This window comes from Capricornis sumatraensis, chromosome 15 (assembly GCF_032405125.1).
Source record: "Capricornis sumatraensis isolate serow.1 chromosome 15, serow.2, whole genome shotgun sequence".
Lineage (NCBI taxonomy): Eukaryota > Metazoa > Chordata > Mammalia > Artiodactyla > Bovidae > Capricornis > Capricornis sumatraensis.
Genome location: NC_091083.1, coordinates 40,676,208 through 40,698,925, shown reverse-complemented (window position 1 = coordinate 40,698,925; position 22,718 = coordinate 40,676,208). Strand labels below are relative to the sequence as shown.

The following is a 22,718-nucleotide window of genomic DNA, read 5'->3' as shown; positions in this document are numbered from 1 at the left end:
TCACAAAGAGTCAGGCATGACTGAGCGACTAACACACACACACACATGTTTAGGTTAGAAGAGTTAACTCAGATGTAATTTTTTGATTCCCTGACCATCAGAGGATTTTAGCCACCAAATCATCTTTAGCTATAACAGATACATTTTAGTAGAAAAATTCAAACTAAAATTCTTGTTTTTCAACTGCCCTGTGGTTATTTGAATCTCAAATAATACATCCCAGAAATTTTGTACAGGGTTTCTATCAAAATGATGAATCTGAGCTCTAATATAAAATAAAGTTTCTGCTGTAGCCGGGGAAATCATTTAAACATCAGGTTTCATCTTTTATTTTTAAAGCTTGACTTCCTTGAGTAGTTACACTTGAATCTATAATTATTGCAAACTTACCTATCAGCATCACTCTCTGATAACATTACTATAACATTATGATCTACAGCTAATAAGACCTTTTGAAATAGAAACTGATTTCTAGATATTCACTCATTTGAGAAAAAGAGGTATAACTTCTCCCTTCTTATATATTTATCAGGTTTTACCTGCAGGCTTTATTTTCTCTGCTCAAATAACTCATCTATTCTAGTATTGATAATTTCTAAGTTTGGAATTTCAGGGAAACACTGGAGTCTGTCAGCCAGTGATTTGCTGGTTGTTAACAACTTCTATTTTCTAAATTTCTGCCTATAAATAAATGGGTACTATAGGAATAATTTCTTAAAGACTAGTTCTTCAAGTACCTTCTCTCTGAGTTGGTGACTAAATCATTGTTTTGTGACCCAAGTGCCTGTATCAGTCAAGAAGCACATAAGGAGTATTTACTATGAGCAGGGCATACTGGTTGTCAGTAGGAGGGACAGTGTTGAGTGGATTTTATATTCTTGGAAAAGACAAGTTACAAGGACCTGAAAAGTTGGTTGACATTATGAGATGAAAATCTAAGAATTCTTAAATAAGTCTTTTAAAAATACTATTGTTGCTATAACTTGGCTTGGTTTGGTTGCAAGGCTTAGAGAATCATTTCAGCAATAAAGGGACATTTATTGAGAATGTATTGGTTTGAGTAATGCTGGTCGTTCTAAAGATAAAATCCTGAATCTCAGTGCCTTAATATAATAATTTTTCATTCACATAAGGTCGTCTAAGTCAAGAGTCAGGGATGTGGGCTCCTCTCATCTTTTGACTCTGCCATCTTTTGCTTTTGCTTTCAAAGTTACTGTTCTTGATCACATCAAGCCTCAGAAGAGAAAAGAGTGTGGAAAATCAACCTGCATGTAGTTCTTTATGCATCAAGCATAGAAGAAATGCACACTACTTCTGTTTATAATACCTTGTTTGGGGTTATCATATGATCACATCTACCTGCAAGGCAGTCTGGGAAATGAGGTCTTTCTGTAGCTCATGTGGAAGAGGAAGTTAGTTTGATGATTAGCTTTAAGTCTCTGTCACAGAGTTCTTTGGCTGAGAAGTTGAGCAGGAAGTTATTAGAAACTCAGATGAAATATTTGCATCTCCCAAGACCTGGGTGGGTGCTCTCATGCTAACTACACTCTATTCTCCATTCTATAGCAACTAGTGAGTCAAATTTCCTAAGGAAACCGGTATGATCGGTGGAGATAATTACCATGGTCTATAATGAATTACAGATCACTGAACTATTTGGGCCAGGCCATCTCATGGACCATGGCTGATTCATGGATATGTTGCCATTGGGTTGAGTGTCTAATTCTTCACTTAATTAGATTGTCACTCCTGAGAAGGTACAATCCACAAAAGCTTTCTTGAGTAAAAAATATGGCTAGGTCATCATCTTATTATTACTACCACCAATAATAGGCCTTTATTCTATGTACTCAGCACTGTCTAGAACTTGACATGCACTATATTATTGATCTTGCACAACCCCCATATTTTCTTAACCATTTCAAATAAAATGAGCCTCTGAGGGATTTCATTATTGAGCCAAGTCTCCAGTGCTGTCTAATCCCAATCACATCATCGTTTCCTTTAGACATTACTGTTCTTGGTTTCCTTCAACTATAAGAGGGGCATTGGGCATGGTGTGTGTCACATATGTCTGTGACAGATGTGACTGGTGATTGGTCCAAGGAAAGGAACAAATTATGTGCAATGCAAATTCCCAAGAGATAAATGCTCTGTTCTAGAACAATCAGAGAAGGTGTGAGGGAAGAATTTGGACTTGACCTAAGTCATAATGTATTAAGTTGGGGTCCAAAAGGAATTCATGGCAGCCATGTTGGAGAAGTAAGGCTCTGGGCTCTTTTCCTCTAGCAAGCTTGGGAGTAGATCTTGTAGTCAGAAAAACTATCCCTTATGGGCTTCTTAAATAGGAATCCTTTTGGAAACACTTAGGATCAAATCTATTTCCTGTTGTTTCTGTCTTCATCCCCCAAACAGAGGAATATGGCCAGAAAATTCTTTTGACTGACAAAATTACTTGCGTTGGAAGTGAAAGTAAAGTTATACAATATGGATTCAATATCATTGGGGTATTAAGACACTATTAAAATGGTGAAAATAAATATTCAAAATACACATATCTGACAAAAGAGTCCTATCCATAATAGGTAAAGAACCTCTACAAACCAAAAATTGAGACAGATAACCCAAAAGAAAGCATTTTAAGGGCAAAACACCTGAACAGATACTGCATTAAAAAAAACCCAAAAAATCCAGAACACAAATCAGCATACAAAGAGGCATTCAGCTTCAGTGGACCATCAGGGAAACACAGAGTACAAACCACAACTAGACACACTACGTACCCGTCAAAACAGCCAAAAGGAAAAAAGGGATAAAATATCAAATGTTGCTGGGGATGTGGAGCAATCGGAATCTTCACACACGGCTGGGAGGCGTGTCAACCAGCACAACTGCTTTGGAAAACTGTTTACCAGTTTGTCCATGGCAAGTAGAACTCTGGGAGGGCCCCTAGTGTTTCTGCTCCCTGTGTCCTTGTGCCCCAAATAATCCCCTCCCCTTGAGTAAGAGCAGGATCGTGTCTATGACAACTTTCCTTCTGTGATTAGATTACATCACATGGCAAAGGTGAAGAAGTTTATCAAATGTAGTTAAGGCCCCAAATCAGTTTAGTCTGATTCAAAAGAATCAAAAGGGAAATGTTCCTAGGTGGGCCTGACCTAATCAGGTTAACGTTAACCAGGGACTGTCCCTTCCAGAAAGCAGAGATCTGAAGGGTGAGACTGTATGAAAGCTTATGGAGGAGGCCATGTGGCAAGGTCATGAGGGTCACCTCTAGAAGCTGGGAGTAGTCTTGGTCCTACAGCCAGCAAGAAAATAAAGATTCCAGGTCTGCAACTGCAATGAGTTGAACTCTCATTAAAATCTGAATGTGCTTGGAAGAGGATTTTCCCTTAGTTGTGCCTCTAGATGTGGACATAGCTGGTCAATATCCAGAACTCAGTCTGTGAGGCTTTAAGCAGAAGCCTCTCTAACCAGCTAACATGTGCCAGACTCTTTATGCAAGAAAAAGAAGAAGAAATAACCAATTTGTGTGGTTTTAGGTCACTAAAGTTGTAGTGGTTTGTTATAAAACAAAGGAAAACTGATATTCTTAAGAATATTCCCAACGGAAAGGTATAAATGTATTTACCAACAAACATATACTACAATATGCACAGAAGCAATATTTTTTAAGCAATTTAGCCTAAAGCTAAAAACTATCCAGGTGAGTAAAAGGGGGACTTTTGGAATGCTGAAAATAGTTTATCTCTTGATTTAGATGCTGGGTACATATGTGTGCCCATTTAATGAAAAATTTTCAAGCTGTGCTCTTTCCTAAATTCAGTTCAGTTGCTCAGTTGTGTCCAATTCTTTGCGACCCCATGGAAGCAGCACACCAGGCTTCCCTGTCCATCACCAACTCCTGGAGTTTGTTCAAACTTATGTCCATCGAGTCGGGGATGCCATCCAACCATGTCGTCCTCTGTCGTCCCCTTCTTCTCCTGCCTTTAATCTTTCCCAGCATCTGGGAAAGAAATCTTTCCTAAATTATACTTCAGTAAAATTAAAATGACCAGAAATTTACTCTTTCATTACCTAACAGTATAATTACTATTGGACTAGAAAATTTTTTAACAATTACACATATAAAGTGGTCACATGATTTTACTTGTATAATCATCCTAGCCTCAGTCCTTCATGAGCAAAAAATAAAACATTATAGTAAAAGAAAAAAGCTTAATTGTCAGCTGTTTGGATTTCTACTTTAATTCTCACATACTTTTTGGTCAACCCTCAACACATTACTTTGATAGATAATTTTCATCTTATTTTTCAAAGGAATTAAAATTGGCAGCATATTGAAAAATTTAAAGCAATCTTTAGAATAATTTGTCATTGTTGTAAACTTACTCACTCTCCTGGACATATACATCTCTCTCACAGATCTGAGCCACATCATGATAAAATAGAAAACTTTAGTTTCAACACACCTTTCTGAGGGAAAAGTTATAGGGACTTTTATTCCATTTTCAAGAGGAAATATAACTGCTCATGGTCTTGTGGAGTTAGGCAAAATAATCGACAAACATTCATTGAGGCTCTTACACATAGGCCACTGTGCTCAATATAGACACTATAAAAAGACATAGTATATTGTCTTTTGAAAGATTTACAACCTACCTGAAGAAGTGCCTACTCAAGCACACTAATGACATATGCTCACATAATACCAAATAAGCATTAAATATAGAAAAAAGTAAAGAAAAATAACTGAATTCTAAAATGGTGCCCAAAAGGCAAAGTATTTATTTGGCAGTCAGGGAAAGCTTCCTGGAGGCAGCATGATAGAAAAACAAAACTATTTTTCATTTGGCTTTAAATCTGAGGGTACTTTTAACCTCTTGGAGCTTTAAAGATTTTCATCTGAGAATTAGAGCTGATGCCAATAATTTCTATTTCACCAATGCATGAGATGAAATAACTTAGTAAAATAGCAGGCCCTCCCCCATCCGTCAGATGAATAACTGCTGAGAATCTCTGCTGTCTTACACTGAGTATCTAGAAGGACAGGGTGATAGGGAGAGGAAGGAAAAGGAAGTGTTGAGGGTTTAAAATGAAAAATAGATAAGAAATGTTGACCAAAGTACAGTACAGCATGATGAAAATAGGACTGAACAGTATTTGGGAAACCCAGAGGAGTAAGGAAAGAAGTTTTCTTACAGGCTGGCAAATCCAATAATAGCTGGCATTGGTAAGAAAACCAGAAATACAGAAGATTCCATCCCTGAATATTTACCTTTTAAGTGGGAAGACACTACTTACTCCCATGTTTACTTACATGTACGAACTGACTGGGCTTCCCAGGGGGCACTACCAGTAAAAAAAAAAAAACCCAAATGCCAATGTAGGGGATGTAAGAGACTGTGGGTTTGATCCCTGGGCCAGGAAGATCCCCTGGAGGACAGCATGGCAACCCACTCCAGTGTTCTCGCCTGGAGAATTCCACGGACACAGAAGCCTGGGGGTTATGTCTATAGAGTCGCAAAAACTTTCATGAACTGACTAGAGAACAAGTAATGAAACGTTACAGCTTAAGTCACGTAGTCTTTGCTTTTTCGTCCCACAGGAATTTGGAGACGGGAAAGCTCATAGCATCAGGGAAGCTTGGGGACTCAGTCTAGGAGGATGGGTGGGCATGGATCCAAAGAAGTAAAAGAACATTTATTCTCAACAAGTGTAGTTTCATGCAACAATTCATCGGAAGTATCTTGCCATAGACTGACTTTTACTTAAATATGTCTCAGAGCAAAAATCATTGGATAAGAGTACTTCTGAGAGATCATCTTTCCTAGATGGGAATTGCAAGTTTGAGGCTGTAATGCAAAGGATGGGAAAGAGGCTGAGGTGTCTGATTTCGCCCCAAAGTAGGAGTTCCTTGAAATTCTAAGGTAAGTGTACGCAGAGGATTCAGATTCTTTTATGAGATTGTTTTCTACACCTCATTGCTCAATTCCCATCACCAAAACTGTGAATCCCTTGTTGAGCTGTTCACTGCCATACAAAAAAGAAATAACTTTCTTAGAAAATTAATATGTTAAGCCATGATCTGTCTCAGCTACACCTGGGTTTGCTTACATTGCTGAGATCAAATGCTAAGGGCACAATTTCAAAAAGGAGAAGTTAACAGGATAATGTCTGCGCATCCCATGGAAAGGGCCTTGTAGGGGGTGAGTCGGTGTTTAGTCGCTCAGTTGAGTCCCACTGTTTTGCAACCTCACAGACTATAGCCGGTCATACTCCTCTGTCCATGGGATTTCCCAGGCAAAAATACTGGAGTGGGTTGCCATTTCCTTCTCCAGGGGATCTTCCCCACCCAGGGATAGAACCCGAGTCCCCAGTGTTTCTTGCATTGTAGGCAGGGTTTTTTACCACGGAGTCACCTGGGTAGCCCGGGTGCGGAGGGCGGGGAGAGAGTTAGATTTTCCCCACCAACTGCAGCTCTTTTACAAAGGTGGGGTTTTTAAAGAGCTTGCTGCCACATCTCTTTTCATACCCTAAAGGCGAGCATGCCCTGCAGAGCAGGTAGCTTGGAGTGCTACATACTAAACAGGTTCAAGAGCGGAAGTTCATCTCTGCTTCTTCCCTTGTGTCCCCAAGTCCGTTTTCTACGTCTGCATCTCTATTCGTGCCCTGCAAATATCTGGGTTTAAATTCTCAACAGTTTTCATCCTGGACCTTTATCTGAGGCAATTTCCTTATCAGAACCATAGGCTTCATAGTAACAGCAGCTTCCCAGAGTTGTTGAGAGCATTAAATTAAAGTGTGTATAGAGACTCCATCACACCCCCCCCAAACCCCCCGTGACTGTCAGCTAGTAATAATCACTACTATATTTATGCGCCTGGTTCCTGGATCTTGCCAAGTTTGGGGGCGTGAGGGTGGGAAGAGGAGGGGATGCTTGCTTGTTGTGTTGGCGGCACCCTGGAAACAGCCCCCAGACCCCGGGCCCCAGGGGCGCGGGATTCCTCGGTCCGCGTCTCCTCTCCTCGCTCCACCCACGCTTCTTCCTCGAGCAACAAGTTCCCCCGCAGGAGCCGCCCGCGCGCCTCCGGCAGCCCTGGCGTCTCCTCCCGGACCTCCTTCCAACTCGCTGGCAGACCCATTTGGGGGTCAGAACTGCGGTGGCCAACGCCCTACCGAGGCAGGAGAACCCGCAGCAGGTGGAAGGAGCCTGAGCCGCGGCTGAGAAGGAGGCGCCACGCGTGGGAAGTCGGGACCTAGTCCCCAGCTCGCGCTGCCCTGGAGACGCACAAGCATCACCCGAAGCGCCCACCGCTCAACTCGAGTCTTTCCTGGGGTCAGGACGGAGGACTGGGACTCGGAATCCCACAGACTTTCCACCCGGCCAGCCCTCAGGTCGCTGGATCGCACGCAGCCTCCTCCTCCAGATTCCGCTCGCCCCGGTTTCTCTCTGCCCTCTCACCCCACCCCACCCCTCGTCAGGTCCCCTAAGGACACTTCAGATCCCTGGCAGGACATTTCGCAGGAAGCAAGTAGATCAGGCGCGGCCCCCATCCAGTGCTCTCCGATCCCTCGCCCTCGCAGACTGGGGACTCTGGAGTCTCCGAAGCAGTCCCGCGGCATCCCGGCTGGGAAACGGCTGAACTCTGACAACTTGGATGGGGATCCCCGCTTTCTGGTGGGAAAGCCAAGCCGGCTGCCCACATGCAGGGAGAGACACCCCTACTTCTCCAAGGGGAAATCCCCTTAAAATCTACCTCCCCAGTGTCTACCGCCGCAAGTTGAGATTTAGGGAGCCGACTGAGTGCGCTTCGAGGTGGGTGGGCAGGGGCGAGGTGGGCAAGTTTCAGCCCTCGATTTTGAAAAGAAAAACCAGTTTTGTTTCCAAGTCTCCTGGAGCAGGGGGCCGTCTTCCCTGGAAAAAAGCCGGGACCAGAGTCAGGCAAGGGAAGTCCTCCTGGCGCGGGGTTCGAATAACAAGCAGATGAACTGCGATGTCCAAGCTTCCAGCCCTGTCCCTCGGAAACTAGCCTTTCTCCGCGAGATGGGGGCGGGGGGCACATCCCCGACGGGTCTGCCACGCCAAGCCCAGACGGCCTGCACTTCTTGCCTCACCCCCAGGCTGCCTTGAGAACTTGGTCGCTCGGACAGCAGCCCGGGCGCACCGCATTGTTTGAAAGGTGTTATCCTGTTTTCTCCACCAAGTCAAAGGGCGATCAATTGTTTTCATGACCTTCCGAGTAGAATTTGAAGGGCATTTTAATTACATAACCCGTGAAAGATCACCGGAGGCGATGTCGTGTGAAGAGCCGATGGCACAATATCTGCATCGCACAAGAAAGAAAACTTGCGAATCTGCAATGAGATTGCGCAGGGCTGCCACCGTTTAGAAACAAACATGCGAAATCCAAGGGAGAGGCTTACCTTTCGGACTCCAAAGCCGTGCTCTGCTGCAACTTGGCGAGCTTCTTCCTCTCCCCCTCTGTGCAACTCCACAAGAAAATGATTCGTGAAGACCGGTCTCTCGGCAGATGCGAAAACCATGACACAGAAGAGGAGCCCCGCGGCCACCTTCCCTTGGGAGATACAACCACCTCTCATCTTTCTCTGGGAGTGAAAAGTGGTGTCAGGAGGCGCGCAGGATGCCGGAGCAGGGTCCCGCAAGGAAGGTCCAAATTAAAAAAAAAAAAAAAGATGTAGTTTTTGTTGTTGGTGTTTGTTATTTGAAAAATCTTTGTGTAGAGGAAAACACTGATTAGGGGTTTGGAAAGCAGCAAATCAGTGTGTGTTCTCCAGCCTCTGGCCGGCGGGGAAGCCGTGTGGTCGGGCAGCCCGGCTCGCTCGCAGAGGTGCTAACGTGCAGAGCTGTGTGTATCTCAGAGAAAGAGCGAGTGTATCTGTGCTTGATGCTAAATCTGCATTTTCAGCTCCTCCTAGGCTCCAGTTCCATCGGGGCGGGAGGAAAGCACCAGCCTGAGTGACGTGCACCCGCCGGCAGCCAATGAGGGCTGTAGAGGCGGCGGGCCTCGCCCCGGGCCGCCCCGGGCCCGCCCCCGCCCGCCCCCGGCCCGGCCGGTCCGCCTCCGCCCGCTGGGGGCGCCGCGAGGCGAGCCCGCGCCCCCGCTCCTTTCAGCACCCTGGAGAGCGCCCCCATCTCCGCCCGGGCCGCGCGCTCCCGGGAAAATCCCCCCAGCTGTAATCCGGTCGGCGGCGCCGGAGTGATGTCATTGTTAGTGGAAATCTGTGGGGCTCTGCAAAGGGAATTACGGTGTGCGCCGCTCCCGAGGCCCCGAGGACAGCTGGGGCACCGGCCTCTCCCTTCTCTGCTTCCCTGTTTATTTTCTGCTGCAAAACAACTCTCTCGGTCTCTTTCCCTCCCTCTTTCTCTCTCACACACTCACGCGCGCGCGCGCGCGCACACACACACACACACACACACACACACACACTGAAATCCTACTCGCTTCCCCTTCTCTCAAAAACAAAGCGAACATTAACTCTCCTCCCGCCACTTTGGGCAAATCCCAGGGCAGGCTTAGCTTCCCTTACAGGCAAGGAGTAGGGGGGCGGGGGAACGCATCCTTCTTGGGGTGACTCTTGGGGGCGAGAGTGCAGGAGCGAGCTATTTTTAAATTTTTTTGTAGGCTCCATGCGAATCTGAAACGAAACAGCTGGGCAGCCTGGCAGGAGACCAGGCTCGCCCCCGCCAGCAAGTGGGATCAGATGAGACTCCTCCAGAAGTCTGGGCTGCTCCTCGGAGACCGCCTTCAAGACGCCTCGGCCGGGACTGACGCCTGGAGGTGCCTTCTCAGGCTTGGGGACGTGGCGCAAGGACAAGGAGGGTGCGTCTTGGGGAAGGCACAGCCACAGATCCAGGCACTGGGATGACACTGTCTGAGTATCCTCGACTGGGGCAAATTCAGGCCAAGTGGCAGAGGGTCAACTAAGTTATCTAGTTAAGCAATGTGCACTCACGTCCTAGGAACTGCTTACTACTGGCTTCTTTCTGCCCTAGTGAGAGCAAGCAGGGAGGCAATGTCTGCAATAACATGAGTGCGATTGTTTTAAAGCAACTCAAACAATATTGAGTTACAGAGTGTGTACACTGATCACAACTGTGTAGCTCCAAAGTTCAAAATCCTGCCTTACTTGAATAACAAATAAGAGGGTTCCCCCCGCCCCTCCAGACACTTAACTATATGCAATACATCCAGAGCAGGGGAGGTGGGAAGGAGAGAGAAAGAGATTATGATAATCACACATCACATGTATGTGTGTGTGTATTTCAGACTTCCTCCTTTTCATTTTAGCATGAAGTTGGAATCTACATAAGAAAACCACTAATGGTAGAAATGAATACACAGTGCCATGGGACACACTGTCTTTGAAGCAGATCTCATTGTTGAAGAAGTTGGCTCCCCAAAAGCCTGTTCAGGCATTACCAAATAAAATTATAGGTGTTACGGAAGATTTTGATAAGAGCACAAGAAATCTGTATACAGTTATTATTATTATTATGACTACTACTGCTACTTCAATTCCTTTAAGAAGTACTACTTGAATTCCTTTAAGAAAACCTAAATAAGGTGCTGAGAAGGTGCTAAGACACAGGACCAGAGTAGAGACAAAGTTTCTGGAAAAGTGTCAATAAAAGGGAACAGAGCAACTCTCATTTCCTGAGTTCTTTACTGCTCAGAGGTTCATTTCTGCTAATATTTAAGGAAAAAAAAACCAAAAGCACCCTATCTTACTCCATCCCTTATCACGGATAGTCCATCTGCTTGATTTTAACACAAGGTTTTCTTATCTAGAGACCGTCAACTCTTCCTTTCTCTCACTTCCTTATGTTTTACCCTATTTTGAATCAAAGTATGAGACCATAATGTGGGAGACCTGGGTTAGATCTCAAGGTCAGAAAAATCTCTGGAGAAGGGTATGACAACCCACTTCAGTATTATTGCTTGGATAATTCCATGGACAGAGGTACAGTCCATGGGGTCAAAAAGAGTCAGACACGATGGAGGGACTAACACTTTCACTTTCACATGAGGCTGGGAAGAAGAAATACTAAGTGGTTCTTCCTGCCCTGTATTATCATTTGAGAAAAATGGCACCAAATGTGAAAATTACATTAGATGGATTCACAATCATGGAGAGCATTTCAAAAGCAGCAACAGAGATAAAAATCTAAGTCTTTAGAAAAATAGATCTGAAGAGCATTAAATAAGTCAATTTAGAAGATTATGGGTATTGGGAAATAGTGCTGCTAATGTAGCTAACTCTTTCTGAAAATGAGCATGAAATTACCATCTATTCAGAGATATTTATTAATTTTTTTCTGCAACCACAGAGCAATACTTCGTTTCCTAAATAAATTCTAAAAATGAAATGCTAGTCAGTGTTGAATCTTATGTATCTGCATTTTAAATAATTAAAACCATGTAAAATTGGATACAAGCTAAATAAAGCCTGGGTGGTGATTAGAATAAGCCATTTTTAGTGGTTTATATAGAATGCAGCTCATCGTAATATTGTCAGAACAGCATAGCGAAAGAAAATAGAAATTTTTGTGGTGCAAGTACTAAATTTCTAATGTATAACAATGTAGTAAGCAAGTGGAGGAAATGCACTGATATTATTTGAAATACAAATACACATCCATGTGCATCATGTGTTTTATATAACTATTTCTACCTTTTTTTTTTTTATTAACAATAGTAACTTTGTTGTAAAAGGTGAACAGAAGATGGCAGCGGACTGTTTCAAGGACTGAAGTGGAATCCCGTTGACAAGAAAGCTATTGTAGCTTCTGCTGTCACTGGCTATGTGACTGGGGCCAAACCATTGCATCTCTCAAAGCCTTTGTCTCCTTATTGGTAAAAGGAGACAGTTGAATTAGACACCTTCCAGATCTGAAAGTAATTTCAAAGAGATACCCAAGTACAGACTTTGACATAGAAAACATCATCAAGAGCTTGAGGAATGTTGAAGACAATCATGCCTTTTCAGTAACATTATGGTGGCCGATAGACCTATTTATTGTTAGGACAGAAATGGTATGGACCTAACAGAAGCAGAAGATATTAAGAAGAGATGGTAAGAATACACAGAAGAACTGTACAAAAAAGATCTTCACGACCTGCATAATCATGATGGTGTGATCACTTACCTAGAGCCAGACATCCTGGAATGTGAAGTCAAGAGGGCCTTAGAAAGCATCACTACGAACAAAGCTAGTGGAGGTGATGGAATTCCAGTTGAACTATTTCAAATCCTGAAAGATGATACTGTGAATGTGCTGCACTCAATATGCCAGCAAATTCGGAAAACTCAGCAGTGGCCACAGGACTGGAAAAGGTCAGTTTTCATTCCAATCCCAAAGAAGGCAATGCCAAAGAATGCTCAAACTACCGCACAATTGCACTCATCTCACATGCTAGTAAAGTAATGCTCAAAATTCTCCAAGCTAGTCTTCAACAATACGTGAACCGTGAACTTCCTGATGTTCAAGCTGATTTTAGAAAAGGAAGAGGAACCAGAGATCAAATTGCCAACATCCGCTGGATCATGGAAAAAGCAAGAGTTCCAGGAAAACATCTATTTATCCTTTATTGACTATGCCAAAGCCTTTGACTGTGTGGATCACAATAAACTGTGGAAAATTCTTCAAGAGATGGGAATACCAGACCGCCTGACCTGCCTCTTGAGAAATCTGTATGCAGGCCAGGAAGCAACAATTAGAACTGGACATGGAACAACAGACTGGTTCCAAATAGGAAAAGGAGTACGTCAAGGCTGTATATTGTCACCCTGCTTATTTAACTTCTATGCAGAGTATATCATGAGAAATGCTGGGCTGGAAGAAGCACAAGCTGGAATCAAGATTGCCGGGAGAAATATCAATAACCTCAGATATGCAGATGACACCACCTTTATGGCAGAGAGTGAAGAGGAACTAAAAAGCCTCTTGATGAAAGTGAGAGAGGAGAGTGAAAAAGTTGGCTTAAAGCTCAACATTCAGAAAACGAAGATCATGGCATCTGGTCCCATCACTTCATGGCAAATAGATGGGGAAACAGTGGAAACAGTGTCAGACTTTATTTCTTTGGGCTCCAAAATCACTGCAGATGGTGATTGCAGCCATGAAATTAAAAGATGCTTACTCCTTGGAAGAAAAGTTATGAGTAACCTAGATAGCATATTCAAAAGCAGAGACATTACTTTGCCGACTAAGGTCCATCTAGTCAAGGCTATGGTTTTTCCAGTAGTCATGTATGGATGTGAGAGTTGAACTGTGAAGAAGGCTGAGCGCCAAAGAATTGATGCTTTTGAACTGTGGTGTTGGAGAAGACTCTGGAGAGTCCCTTGGACTGCAAGGAGATCCAACCAGTCCATTCTGAAGGAGATCAGCCCTGGGATTTCTTTGGAAGGAATGATGCTAAAGCTGAAACTCCAGTACTTTGGCCACCTCATGCGAAGAGTTGACTCATTGGAAAAGACTCTGATGCTGGGAGGGATTGGGGGCAGGAGGAGAAGGGGATGAAAGAGGATGAGATGGTTGGATGGCATCACTGACTCGATGGACGTGAGTCTGAGTGAACTCCGGGAGTTGGTGATGGACAGGGAGGCCTGGCGTGCTGCGATTCATGGGGTCTCAAAGAGTTGGACACGACTGAGTGACTGAACTAACTGAACTGAACTGAACCTCTCTCAAAGGGCTTCCCTGGGAGAGCAGCTGGTAAAGAATCTGCCTGCAATGCAGGAGACCCTGGTTCGATTCCTGGGTCAGGAAGATCCCCTGGAGAAGGGATAGTCTACCCACTCCAGTATTCATGGGCTTCCTGGTGGGTCAGACAGTAAAGAATCTGCCTGCAATGTGGGAGACCTAGGTTCAATCTCTGGGTTGGGAAGATCCCCTGGAGGAGGGCATGGCAGCCCACTCCAGTATTCTTGCCTAGAAAATCCCATGGACAGAAGAGCCTGGTGGGCATAGTCCATGGGGCCAGAAAGAGTCAGACACGACTGAGCAACTAAGCACAAACACAACCTCTCTCAAATAGTCCTGTGTTTACTAATTTTGCAAATTTGAGGAAAGAGTAAATGATCCCAGGGCTTCCCATGGGGCTCAGTGGTAAAGAATCGCCCTGCCAAAGCAGGAGATGCAAGAGACACAAGTTTGATCCCTGGGTCAGGAAGATCCCCTGGAGCAGGAAATGGCAACCTACTCCAGTATTCTTGCCTGGAAAATTTCCATGGATAGAGGAGCCTGGTGGGCTACAGCCCAGGGGGTCACAAAGAGTTGGGCATGACTGAGTGCACACGCACAGATGAACTGATCTGTCTGACACCTAGTATCAGACATGAAAACCATCAGTTCTGAGATTCTTACTATTAAAGATACTGTTGTATATGTAGAGAAAACATGGGCATTTGGTTCTGGTTCAGATGGGACACATTCCCCCTCGAGTCTCTCTGAAGAAATTGTCCTGAAAAGACCAGAATATTTCATTTCATGGCTTCATAACTGTAAGTCAACAGCCCTCTGTGTGATTAAAAGTGTCTGAACCTCCTAAGATGTGATTGGGATCCTCTCATTCAGATGTATTTGTGGGGAGAATTTTGGCCCCAGGGAGTGTCAGGTGAAGGAAAATCTATCCCCGTGGAGGAGAGGAAAAGGTAGACGCAGTCCTAGGAGAGGATGCTGGATCTTTGAATAGTCTTTGGACCATTGGCAGAAAGATAATTCTGTTCCTGTCTCTTCAATTGGATGGATGGGTAATCAAATTGGATGAGGTGAAGGGGAGTAAGGTATGAAAAGCAGAAGGTACCATTTAAAATACCTCCTTGTTAGAAATCAGGTTGGGCTTTTCCATTTCTGTTGACTTCACTCTGAGCTCTTTCAGAGCGGTGCCTGCATGCTCAGTTATGTCTGACTCTTTGTGACCCCATGGAGTGTGTAGCCCGCCGAGCTCCTCTGTCCCTGGAATTTTCCAGACAAACATACTGAAGTGGGTTGCTATTTACTTTTCCAGGATCTTTCCGACCCAGGGATCAAACCTGTGTCTCCTGCATTGGCAGGCAGACTCTTTACCACAGAACCACCAGGGAAGCCCTTAAGAGCAGTAATAATATAATTTCTCAGTGTGCCACAGTGCTGTGTGATCACAGTGTGTTACCAACCTCTTCAGTGAATTCTTCCTAATGACACTGTCCTCCCCCTCCCCCCACCAAGTCCATATTTAGGCTTTCTGAAGTGCTGTTGTCACCTTATAGATTTCTGCCAAATTTTGAACTCAATATTGATCAAGCTTTTAAAACATATGCTCCAGATAATTCTTATTTTCTAAGATCTCATTTCATTTCCCTGCAGTATTTATTTACATTCTCATATTTGCTCTAACTTAAAATTCAGGTGCTTGAAAAATTTAATTAGCTATTTGGCATGCATCCGCTCCTTTTATTTATTTTTTATTTTTAATTCATTTTTAAATGGAGTATAATTGCTGTACAATGTTGTGTTAGTTTCTGCTGTATAACAACATGTATCAGTTATTCGTATACATATATCCCCTCCCTTTTGAGCCTTCCTCCCACATCCTCACTCCTTTTAAATCATTGGGACTTAGATGGTCCCTTCTCCCATTCCTGTAACTTTTACCAGTTTATACCTTTTCCTTAAATGACCTAGCTCTGTTTTTTTCTTCAGTTGTGAAGTCTCAGCTGACTTTTGTATCTAAGCTGTCTTAAATTAATACAATGGGGAGGACTCATGGGGTTTTAGTGAGAGTTTTATTATCAGCAAGGCATTAAATCTAGAATGGGTTGTATTCATTTTATAACTTCATCAACAAGCCATCAAATTTATTCAGACTAATTGACTGTTCATAAACAGAATCTACTCATTGCTTCCTTATTTTTCAGGACAGTAAAAATTTATTTTTTGTGCTAATTTAGGTTCTATTATTTTGCTAGGATTTGAAGAAGCTAAACAATGAGGACCAAGGGCCTTCTTCATCTTCTTTTGAAAATTAGGAACACATTGCTATTCATTATCTTTAGATTCCTCTTTAGGTCTACAGGACTACAAAATAATGTTTGCTCACTTGGAAAATTAATTAGTTATTTCTCAGGGCTTATTGGAACATTGCTTATTGTCTGTAGAAAGTGATTACCTATTCATGAATTCTCTACCTTGTATTATTTCCTTTTCTGTTTCATGGTCTTTAAAAAAATACAGCAAGTCTTCAATTCATTTTTTTGAATGATTATGGAAATTATCTTTAACAGGGAGATTTTTTGAGCTCTTCAAACTACCCCTCACATAGAAATAATTCAGAGAGAACAAAGCACATGGCTTGTTAGAAAATATAAACTGGAATTTGAAAAGATAAGAATTTCATGTATAAAATAAAAGTTCAAGTATTAAAATGTATATACCAGTTTCTAAAGGTGAATTCTGCCATTACAAGAAGCATCTGATTCTAGGAAAGTCCTTCAGTTCAGTTCAGTTGCTCAGTTGTGTCTGACTCTTTTTGACCCCATGAATCGCAGCACGCCGGGCCTCCCTGTCCATCACCAACTCCCGGAGTTCACTCAGACTCACGTCCATCGAGTCAGTGATGCCATCCAGCCATCTCATCCTCTGTTGTCCCCTTCTCCTCCTGCCCCCAATCCCTCCCAGCATCAGAGTCCTTTCCAATGAGTCAACTCTTTGCAAGAGGTGGCCAAAGTACTCGAGTTTCAGCTTTAGCATCATTCCTTCCAAAGAAATCCCAGGGCTGATCTCCTTCAGAATGGACTGGTTGGATCTCCTTGCAGTCCAAGGGACTCTCAAGAGTCTTCTCCAACACCACAGTTCAAAAGCATCAATTCTTCAGCGCTCAGCTTTCTTCACAGTCCAACTCTCACATCCATACATGACCATTGGATAAACCATAGCCTTGACTAGACGGACATTTGTTGGCAAAGTAATGTCTCTGCTTTTGAATATGCTATCTAGGTTGCTCATAACTTTTCTTCCAAGGAGTCAGTGTCTTTTAATTTCATGGCTGCAATCACCAAAATCAGTGATTTTGGAGCCCCCCCCCAAAACAAGTCTGACACTGTTTCCTCATCTATTTCCCATGAAGCAATGGGACCAGATGGCATGATCTTCGTTTTCTGAATGTTGAGCTTTAAGCCAACTTTTTCACTCTCCTCTTTCACTTTCATCAAGAGGCTTTTGAGTTCCTCTTCACTTTCTGCCATAAAGGTGGTGTCATCTGCATATCTGAGGTTATTGATATTTCTCCCAGCAATCTTGATCCCAGCTTGTGCTTCTTCCAGCCCAGTGTTTCTCATGATGTACTCTGCACATAAGTTAAAAAAGCAGGGTGACAATATACAGCCTTGACACACTCCTTTTCCTGTTTGGAACCAGTCTGTTGTTCCATGTCCAGTTCTAACTGTTGCTTCCTGACCTGCATATAGGTTTCTCAAGAGGCAGGTCAGGTGGTCTGGTATTCCCATCTCTTTCAGACTTTTCCACAGTTTATTGTGATCCACACAGTCAAAGGCTTTGGCATAGTCAATAATGCAGAGATAGATGTTTTTCTGGAACTCTCTTGCTTTTTCCATGATCCAGGGATGTTGGCAATTTGATCTCTGGTTCCTCTGCCTTTTCTAAAACCACCTTGAACATCTGGAAGTTCACAGTTCATGTATTGCTGAAGCCTGGCTTGGAGATTTGAGCATTACTTTGCTAGCATGTGAGATGAGTGCAATTGTGTGGTAGTTGAGCATTCTTTGGCATTGCTTTTCTTTGGGACTGGAATGAAAACTGACCTTTTCCAGTCCTGTGGCCACTGCTGAGTTTTCCGAATTTGCTGGCATATTGAGTGTAGCACTTTCACAGCATCATCTTTCAGGATTTGAAACAGCTCAACTGGAATTCCATCACCTCCACTAGCTTTGTTCATAATGATGCTTTCTAAGGCCCTCTTGACTTCACATTCCAGGATGTCTGGCTCTAGGTAAGTGATCACACCATCATAATTATCTAGGTCATGAAGATCTTTTTTGTACAGTTCTTCTGTGTATTCTAAGTCCTTACTTAGACCTAAATTCTTTCAGTAATTATATACTCTTTGGTATTGGATTGGATGACCTCACCCAAGCAGGGAAATTGATATATCGTGTAATTTAAATGCTGGAGGAATAGCTATAAATTTATGGCTGTGCTCTCAGATATTCCTCTTCCTGTTTCTTCTGAAAATATTCTATAATTTCATGGTTTTGGAAACATGGCCTGATCTATTTTTAAGAAACTTCATCATACAATATCTGTTTTATCTTCTTACAACACTAAGGAGAGTAAACAAAAACCTACCCCTTAGAGACATACTTCTAGAACTAGCTACGTAAGATAATACTTAGGGCCTTTATTGAATTGTTTTCTTTTCCAAAATTCTATAGTCAGGAGATTACAGTTCATATAGGGCCTAATCATAGTATTCTTAATGTCCAATAACACAGTCTATGATGTATTAATTTATGCTAGTGGCACCTGGTTCACAAGTATTGGTTTTTTATATGGATTACAATGGTAAAAAAAAATAGTCACCATCTTTTGGAAATAAATCATTTCCCATAACAAAGTCCAAAATGTGACTTCTTGTAGAATAATCAAAGATTTGGTGATTCGGTCACAATTAGCCTCCCACCACCAAATATAATAGGGCCTGAGTTGCCAAAGTTGCAAGAATGTTCACCCAGCCTAATGACACCTATGTTTTACATCCCTGACCTGGTTCACATGGAGGATCACGAGCTGGAAGTAAAGACTCCCTTGTTTCATGCTCTCTCTTATTTTAGCCATGGGACCTTGGGTAAGTGGCTTCATCCTCTAAGCTTTGATGTAAGTTGGGGGTAGTATTTGCTTAGACTGATTGTGTCTGAGATTCTGTTTAGGGCTAATTTTCAATAAAAATATTTTCTACCAAGCACTCATTTCTTTCGTGCCTGTCATATCTCTTAAAGTCTACTGGTTTCATGAGGCTATGCCATGGTACATAAAGCATGGCAATGCAGTCATACAAAGTGTAGCAGTCCACTATTGCCATTGCAGTGCTGTGTAACAAGTCACCCTAAATGCAATGGCTTAGAGCATGTATTTTATTGTCATGTTAACAGTTGCCTCTGGTTTGGCTGATCTAGGCTGGCTGAGTGGCTTTACTTTAAGCTGTATGTTGGCTCAGTTTGTCTCTAGTCAATGAGTTTGGTTCAGATCTTCTCCATGTTTATTTTTTTCTGAAGCCAAAGTTGAAGTGGCAGTGGTTACCTGAGGCATGCTCTTCTTGGGAGTTATCAATGGAGCTCAAAATCCAAGCCAAGCCATGGAACAACACGACTTATGGCTGCCATTGCATCATGTCCACTAGTATTCTATTTGTCAAAGCAAGTCACATTGCCAAGCCTAACTTGGCTTACAGTGGGAGAGTAAAGGGAAATATTTGTTGAACAGCAATCCAGACCATATACCAAGCAAAGTCCAGCATCTATAGACATTTTAATTGAAAAGTATATTTTCACAAGTCAATTTAAATGATTGAAAACCTATATGATTGATTTCAGACTTTTTAATTTAAAAGGTGAGCTTTAAAATTAATATCTTCAATATATCGGTGGTATATTGTTCTAAAGTGTTGGGAAAGAACATTTCAATAATTTAATTTCTGTGTGGAAGAATGAATCACTCTCCTCATAGAGGCCTCAAGAATTAGAATGGGTGTCCTTCTGGACATTTTCTTCAGAATAGCCAAGTAGACATTGCTGGGGTCTGAATCTGACTTAAATGGCAATGCTTCAGTTTGAGAATGATGGAGGTAAGGCTGATCTTGGCTCAAAATGCATCAACTCAGGCTAAGCCATAAGACGGTATGTGAAACCTAGAGTTGATAAAAGATAATGGAATCTAGTTACGTGACCTTAGACTTTTGAACATATTCCAGATTGTAACAATCAGAGTAATTTCTGTTCTTCTCCCTCTTCCTCCTCCTTCCTCACTGCGTGTCATTCTCCTCCCTCTTCTTCCTTCTTCTTGACTTCTTCCTCTTCCCCCTCATCAGTTATTTGTCTGTGGATGTTAAGAAAAATCATTCCATCTTCATGTGTCCAACCAGCTATGACAGCTCCAAGTCTTACGTCACAAATTCATGTCTGGTGACTTGATGATGGGTTGACTCAGCTGTTTGAAGTATAGGGGTAACAAAGTCAAGTCATGTGTTCAGTCTTCATGAGGGAAAGTCAGTTAGGCATTTTACTAAGTAGCAGTGTGTAAACTCCAGGATTCAATGGTGATAAAAATAAATCTTTGTCAAGATACACACTTATGTTTGAGTGAGTCTTCATATTTCTTTCAATGACAAGAAAGGAGGGCTCTTGTTCTCAGTTCCACATGAGATGCCTTGCCCACAGTGCGTTATGTATAATTACATTGTTTCTTCAAGGTGCCCTTATTATTTCCCCTCTCCTCTTTCCCAGGAGACATACACCAGGAAGAACTGGCAAATTCAGTTGGCAAGAACAGACGAATAAATAAGCATGAGCTTGCGTCTTTTAGCTGAGGTGATTTGTCAAAAACCACAGCAGTGTAGCTGTGTTCAGATTTAAGTGTTATATTCAGCCTTAATCAATGGGAATTTTTAAAAAAGCAAAATCGATGAACAAATTGAAGAAAAGGTTTTGGTAGGACATGAAGTCAATTATTCTCATGTGGCTGAATATATCGGCCTGAAGGCATTTCAAAAATAGGCTAGAGCATTGGACAATGGTGAGTTACCTACTCATATTTCTCTAGTTTATTGAGTGAGTGGTATTGAGTGAGAAATCCCACGAAGAATAATGAGGTTTGACACTCGAGATAGAACAAAATACCTGAGCAAGAGACCTCTGAGGTCAGCTACTTGTTATGAGGACATCAGGTGGTAGATATGGATAAACTGGGTCTATAATACATCTGAGTTTATGCTATATTAGTAATTTTCAACACTGTTGTTTTATTATGTAGATGTCAACGATGCATATTATATCTCCCTGGTAATTACTGTTTTCCTCTTCAGATCTCCTCTTCACCTTTCTCCAGTGTGTGCTATGCCCTGGGAGGCTGACTTTTATGGGTCACATCAATGAGATTCATTGCTTTATGGCATCCCATTGCATTCAGTCAATGGGAAGAACTGTTGAAACAAATTGGAGAGTAGGGCAGGAGGTTTTTATTTTCTAGGCTCCCTCCCTTTCCGGTCACCATGTATTGACTTCATCCCTTTTCTAAATGCCACAGCTTTGTTGTGGAGCCCTCTCCATATGATGTATGTGTTGACCGCTCAGTTATGTCTGACTTTTTGTGACCCTATGCACTGTAGCTTGCCAGGCTCTTCTCTCTAGGCAAGAATTCTGGAGTGGGTTGCCATTTCCTTCACCAGGGGATCTTCCTGACCCAGGGATTGAACCCAGGTCTCCTGCACTGCAGGTGGATTTTTTACCACCTGAAGCACCAGGGAAGCCCACTCCTCTCCAATTCCACTGACCACTCCCTTACTTTATCTTTTCAAGCTGAAAGGATAATGGCTCCCATAGGTTGCTAGTCCTGGGAGCTCAACTATGTTTCATTGGATTTGCTTGATCCTTCCATACATTTGTAAACAGTCTCTTAATACATTGTCCTTAATTACCCATCTGCATATTCCATCTCTTTGCTAACATCTTGACCAACATAATACCTATGTGAAATATGACACTTGCTATGTTTTTTCAGGACATAGAATACATGTGTATTAAAGTTATTACATATTTAAATGCAGCACTTATGGTAAATATAATCAAACTTCAGCCTCCTGGGAGGGCAGCTGAATACAAATAGTAGCCAAGGTAAAAACAAATAAGAACAAAAATGTGACATACATTGGGGCAAATTCAATAATATTAAGAAAAACTGTATTAGGAGGCATAGATAAAATGGGAAAATCAGAATTTGGTGGAAAAGTTCCCAGGACAAAATACCAGATTTCAAAATTGTGAACAGTCAGGAAATCCTAACATTGAGGGCTAGGAAACAAGAGATACAGAAACAGAGAAAGAGGTAAGTAAAGAAAGCGTGTATGTATGTGTGTGTGTTTGAAGGGCATAAAGTGCTGGGTTAGAGGTTGCAGGATGTTGTTGGATGACAGCACTCAGAAGCATCTAGAATCCGTGTGGTGGCTCTGTCCATGGTGCTGGCCAAGTCCCTGCTACTGCATCGACTGCCCCTCTCCCTCTGGGGATGAGAGGAGCTGAACGAATTCTGAATGCTTGACTGATGTGCCTTCAGACTTCTCTGAAAATTACTTTGTACTAAAGGCATCCTCCAGAAGAGCAAACTGTACCAGGCTAAAAGAAAGGGAGTAATACCATCCATCTCCCAGTTATTACACATTTGTACGTGATTGATACTAACATTACTGCTGCCAGCAATTGATCTAAGCATATTACCATACTAAAACAATTTACCACAGCATAGGCACAAATGCGAGAACTCTGAAGAGCAGTTTCAAAATAAGAGGCCAAGGTGAGAATAAAATCATATGATGGAATTACTCCAAATGTCTGTACACAAATACAGGACTGAATTTCTACTGTTCCTTCCATCATTTTTTTTTTTCTGGGCTGAAAAATGATTATGTAATGGTATGCCCAAAAAT

At 42.5% G+C, this 22,718-nt stretch overlaps 1 protein-coding gene across 2 annotated transcripts in view; it reads right to left on the bottom strand.

The window, feature by feature from the left end:
- Positions 1 to 8,604, bottom strand: part of PCSK2 (proprotein convertase subtilisin/kexin type 2) — a 233,311-nt gene extending 224,707 nt beyond the window's left edge. For both annotated transcript variants that reach the window (XM_068987288.1, XM_068987289.1), the window contains exon 1: positions 8,428 to 8,604. In XM_068987288.1, coding sequence (XP_068843389.1) covers positions 8,428 to 8,604 — 177 coding nt within the window. The remainder of the gene's footprint in view (positions 1 to 8,427) is intronic.
- Between the last annotated feature and the right edge of the window lie 14,114 nt (positions 8,605 to 22,718).